Genomic DNA, 6,000 nt, shown 5'->3' with positions numbered 1-6,000 from the left:
GTGCGATGTTAGTGCGAGCTAGTAGCAGGCCCGCGCATTTTCTTTTCCTTCTTCCTACAGCCACAACAACAACAACATGTTAGTGCAACTCCGGATGGTCGAAATATCTGTAGACCTCTACTACAGCGTTTCTCATAGCCTAAGTCGCTTTGGGACATTAAACCCCACTAACCAAACCAAACCAAACTTTGTTTAGCTTTTAATTATCAATAATAGATCTATTAATTATAGCCTTAGTGTTAACCATCAATCACCCAACACACTTCCAATTCAATACCTAGCGCTTATTGATCAACTCTAGGCCAGGCTCCTTCCAAAGTTCCGAACAATTTCGGCGACTCCCTAAAACACCTTAGCCTGAAGTGAGGCACGGCTACTGCTTTTCTAATGAGCGAACTGTATTTGCTTCGCGTAATATTTATCACTTTTCGCATCACATCATGATGTGTGAAGTTAAAATAAACAGGTTTTCATTCCTTCTCCCCTCCCCCCTGGCGAGCTATAGGAGGGGCTGACACGAGTGCCATGTGTGACAAGACCGAGCCAGACACGGAAGGAGCAGGTCTGGCCAGCAACCCCGCAACCGAGATCGACGATCGCCAGGATTCATTTGCTGGTTCGGTAAACAGCCTAGGCACGCCATCTTCACCTTCCGATAGGTAATCTCTCATATTTACCTATTCCGTGTTCGATTAAAAAAAAAGAAATAAGGGAATGTTGTGATACACGTAGAGCACATGCTAAAATCGTTTTTGGAGGTTGTTCCGACAATACTGCTAGGTCAGCACATATTGCCTTCATTCGTTGATTCTCCCTAGCATGACTCTCCTTGTTGCAGATTTCAGAATCATTTCGGTATGACCCGAACGTTCGCTGAGCCTACCGATCTAATTCAGCTCTCGGTGTCTTTCATTATCCCTTGTTATATCCATACACACCCTCACAATTGTTCATTGTCGTTGATAAATCGCTCAGTGATGACCCGAGTTCATGCCAACACTCCAGAACTCCAACTATATAGAATACGCCCCCGTCTACCTAGCTGCTCTCATCTTAGCCCTCATTCAAAGTTGTTCGCATTCCTCCCCTACAACACCCTTAAAACAGTCTCCAACCCACTCTAGCAATCTTCTTTGGACCCCCGCAAATGCGGGCCTAGCTGGTGACGAGGTGGCTCACACTTGCGCCGGCCACGAAGTCCGCCTTCGGCCGCATGGCCAGAGTTTCTGCGGGGGATCGCCTCATCTGCAAAAATTTATGGCAGTGGATTCGTTACCGTGGTGGGACGTAAAACGAATAGAGTAGGTCTTCATATTCACAAAATTGTACAGAGAATAAACATTCCACAACAAATTCGAAAGTCGCATTCAATGCAACGCAATTGCGCAAACACTTTGTAACAGGTACTGAATTTAGTTAAGACTTCAAACACAAGTGCAGGTAAACAACAGAGGCAGGAGAACACAAAGTAAGAGAACATGCAATAACAAGCGCAATGTTTGACAAGACGTTTTCAGATTAAAGTATAAATAGCTTTCTCAGGTGTCGTTAAATGAAGCGGCTTGTAACAGAGATGCTGGTAAAATATTCCATTCTTCTGTCGTCCTTGGGAAGTAAGAATTGGCATCAGCATTTTTTTCCAGAATAGGACCTTGGTAATAGTATTCATGGCTTGCTCTTAGGTGCTTAACTCGCTTGGGAACTAAGTAACGGGAACAATTGATATTCAGGGAATTTCTTGAAAGTTGTAACAAGAGTTTGAATACGGTCAACCGCCGAAGCTCTTTTAGAGGTGCACATTAAGGCTCCGCATGTCAGCGACAGAATCTGTATTTGGACATTATAAATATAGTGGTTCTTCGTTGTACCCTTTCAAGTACATTTATTAATTCCCTTCCAACGGGATTACACATAATGCTAGCATATTCTAATGTTGCTCGCACATATGTAACCATTACCACCTCAGTCGGCCCTTGTGCTTCCCTTGCACACCGCAAGACATCTCGTTATCGCAAAATTCTATGCCTGTCTGTCTGTCGAAAAAAACATTATTTCGGGTATTTTGCAGGGAGGAAATTTCAAGTGACCGGGGCCACCTATCACAGTCACTAGGTGTCAGCTTCAGACTTGCACATTTCCCACTCCTGCCTTGCGCCACCTCGTCCAGCCATCTATCCGTCTCTCCTCAACTTGTCATTTCTGCCTTGCCAGAACCAATCTCGGCCACATCATGTGGGACTGTCTTTGGCTCCCCCTACAAAAATATCTGTGTTCATTCAGAGGAGCACTGGACGGCTACCGTGCACAGCCCAGCGCCTGATCCTCTGGACAAAATCTTGAATTGGTCTCACAGGGTAGCGGAGGTCTATTTAATATAGTCCCTCCCTCCCTCGCTCACTCCACTCTTCCCTCCCCGGATAAATAAACTCCTTACGCACCCACTTCATTTCGCTTTTGTTTACTATTCATACCGCGTGCCAGCTGTCAACACGCCCCCGTGCTGGGAGATAAACAAACCCGACGCCTCACGTGCACTTCTAGGGCACCGCACGAGCCCGGCTAACGGTGTCGCTCGCCTGCTGGGAGCAAACCACCGACGCCACACGCGCACCACTAGCGGTATAGCACGAGCACGGCTAAGGCGACACCGTTAGCCGCGCTCGTGCCATACCATTAGTGGTGCGCGTGCCCCATCGGGCAAGATGCAAACGACGTTGATAGCTGGCACGGGGTATGAAAAGTAAACAAATGCGAGGGACCAGCGACCTTGACAGGATACTGGAATGAGAGCAGCACGTGGCATGCTCCTCTGGCGCTGCACGAGCTTCCTCTCAGACACACGTCCCGGCCCGGCGATGTTAAGGTTCCCTCCGGATTCCTCCGCGAAATTTAGTTTGACTTCAGCCAAGCGGAGTGGGAGGCAGAGCTGGCCCACACAGGCCTCTCTGAGAAGCGCAGCCTGCTCACCAAGGCCCGGGAAACAGCCCAGGCCAATGGTATCCTGTAATGAGGAAACCACCCACGCTATTCCGTTAAACAAATAAAGTTTACTCTCTCTCTCTCGCCTAAAAATGCAAATTTGACGGGGAATAATAAAGACGTATAGTATATCGACTCTTTGGTACGATAAACGCCAGAAAATTACGGAACGTTACTCCCTGTGTCGCATTGGTGCTTTTAGTTGACCGTACGAAACTGACTGAAAACCTTTATTGAGCAGATATAAGGGACGGGGATGAGCAGGTGGGATCCCTAGTCCTGGACTCCAGCGGCTGCCGCTGCTATCCGCACGCGTGTCACGAGCACCCACGAACGCAAGTTGCAGTGGCGGCATCTAGTGTTAAACAAGAAAACAGTCGTCGTTTGTTTAGTCTGAAGCCAAAACTAGCCAAGTTTGAGAGACAAGCGTGGCAGATGCTACGCCTTTCCTTTCCTGTGACCCAATTATTATTATTATTATTATTATTATTATTATTATTATTATTATTATTATTATTATTATTATTATTATTATTATTATTATTATTATTATTAATTATGAGACGCGCTTTTTCGCTGAAATCGTTTCACTTATCCCCGCCTATGTGCAAAAAAGTTGGCAGCGCTTTCGAGGTGAAAATCGCAACACGGCCACGGCTACGACTACTTAGGCGCAGTCGACGTGCGTAGGACAGTTCAGGTGCCACTTTCGAACGAATAAGGAAACTGTAGTGTGTGCGGTGAACTGAACTCTGCGGTGTTCGTGAAATAGCTCTTCGTTGGAGTGGAAGGTGGTTACATTGTGTTTTGTTGCGGAAGCATTAGTTGCTGAGCCATTTTGCGGAATCCCCGATGTGTCAGGCTGCGCATTAGCGAGTGACGTCACACAGAGCACAGCTGGAGAGCGGCGTCAGAGCCGCCACCGACTGCTCGCTGCACGGTAGACTCGAGGTGCCGCCGCCGCCGTGCCAGCTGCGCATTCGTCAGGAGAGAGTGACGTCCACTGTGCACATCTGGTGCGCCGTGGCTACCGCCGACTCCTCTTCAGCGCAGTGACTCAGAGGTGCCGCCGCCGCGTTGGCCGCAGAAAGTGGCAAGCCAAAATGACCTGTGTGTGGTTCTTTGCGAATGCATGTAAAGAGAGCTATACCTAACAATACCAGCGAAAGCGGATGACGCACGAGCAGATGCCGCAGCATTCAACCTAACAGGTGTTCTTGATTACTTTTTCGTTGTTTCCTCAAGCGAACTTCGTTTTGTTCAGGGGCCTCTCATCGTTTTGCATGTTCCGCACGGGAACCCACGTCGGTCTGGTGTTGAGACGCAGCCTGGCGTCTATACTGAACCGTACTGCCCCTCCACGAGCCGATTAGAACGGTGAAGCGAACGCGTGCTACTGCGTCTTGCGGCGATCATGTGGCTGTAGATATCGTCAAGCATACACAGCCGGTCCTCCTAGTTTCAAAGCCATTGCGTGGCTTTTCTCACCAGGGAAGTTGTAGCTCTGAGTAAGGCCTTAAATTGCCACCGATTACGTGTGCCACTGTGATGGTACAATCCCTTGCCATAATGCTATGTGCGCCCTTGCACGCGTTGGATCTCCTCTGATGACTACCGCACGTTGCCACTAGCACTTCTGTTCTAGATGCTTAGAAAATACGAGCGCCATCAGTCCTGCACTTTTACGACAATCGCGGGACCACAATCTTTGCGCCCCGGCCGCTACTGTGGTTCAATGGTTAGGGCGCTCGGCTGCTGTGTCCAAGGTTGCGGAATAAAATCCCAACCACGGCCCCCGTTTTCGATGGAGGCGAAAAGCGAGGCGTCCGTGTGCTGTGCGGTGTGATTCCACGTTGAAGAACCCTAGGCGGTCAAAATTTCCGGACCCCTTCACTGCGGCTCATAGTTTGAGTCACTTTGACACTTTAAACCCTACGAATCAACCGGCATTGGTCCAGAAACCGTCACCTCACAGCGTGTGTGAGCGATACACCAGGAAGCTGCTCTAACGGGATCCTATGCGCTGCGTTCAAACTCGAAGCCACCGATGTTCAACTGCACTCTTCTATTACGGCGACTGTTTCCTTCCCGTTCTGACTTTCACTCCAAACCACGCACGTGCATATAATCTCGAGTCCGCCACGATGGCGGACTCGAGTAAGACTACTCGAATAAGTAGCTGAAGGGGCATGGTGTACACCCCAGTCACTGCGGCCTCGTTCCTATGGATGCGACGTCCAAAAGGCGTCCTTGTACAATGCAATTCCTGTAGTTAAAAATTCCCAGCTGGTCGAAATTATTATAAACCCTTGCGCTGAAGCCTGTTTCCCTTAAATTCTTTCTCTTCGCTATCGCTTCGTTTATACTGTGGTTGGGGGCTCATAACATTGTCGCATTCCTTCGTTTTCTCGAAACCAATTTTTCTAGCCTTTTCGTGCCTTAGTAGATTGGAAATGTTTCGCACGGTTCGCCACCTGTACATGAAGTTGTCCATTGATTTTTTTTCAGCGATAGCTTATGCAGCTTGTTCCGTCGAAAAGCCGCCCGCGGCGTCTGAATCGCGTGTCTGAAATAGTCCGGGACTGCGCGAAATAAGTCGCATCATGATAGTTTGTGGTTCTAGTGAGTGATGAATTTTTGGCGTATGGTTGGCGATGGCGAGATGAATAAATCATTGTAATAATCGAATAATTCGTGAATTACAGAAATGAAAAGTGACAAATTGGCAAAGGAGTGTTCAATGGTGTAAAAATGCTTAGAATGAAAAGCCAATTGATGATGCCAATTATTGAATTTTATATTACGTAACTGATCCATTATTTGAAATGATTGAACAAATACAATGTGTTGAATCGTGCTGAACTGCTCAAAACGGAAAGCTAGTGCTTGCTGGTGCTAAGTGATGGCGCATAAAATAAAGATGACAAAAATGAAAAAAATGAAAAACTGAAAAATGTCCGTGTGTATGCAACTTTATCCCGTAATGCACTTAACAATCGAGCTTAAGTGTACTCCTATCTT

At 47.6% G+C, this 6,000-nt stretch overlaps 1 protein-coding gene across 1 annotated transcript in view; it reads left to right on the top strand.

Annotated features, from left to right (window-relative positions):
• Positions 1 to 525: 525 nt before the first annotated feature.
• LOC146191256 (uncharacterized) overlaps positions 526 to 6,000 on the top strand; it is a 49,144-nt gene continuing 43,669 nt past the window's right edge. Inside the window, exon 1 of the mRNA XM_084599904.1 lies at positions 526 to 659. Coding sequence (XP_084456030.1) covers positions 526 to 659 — 134 coding nt within the window. The remainder of the gene's footprint in view (positions 660 to 6,000) is intronic.

This window comes from Amblyomma maculatum, chromosome 4 (assembly GCF_055883805.1).
Source record: "Amblyomma maculatum isolate TAMU_Amacu chromosome 4, ASM5588380v1, whole genome shotgun sequence".
In the NCBI taxonomy this organism is placed as follows: domain Eukaryota; kingdom Metazoa; phylum Arthropoda; class Arachnida; order Ixodida; family Ixodidae; genus Amblyomma; species Amblyomma maculatum.
Note: the sequence above shows the minus strand (reverse complement) of the source record. Positions and strands in the feature narration are given on the sequence as shown.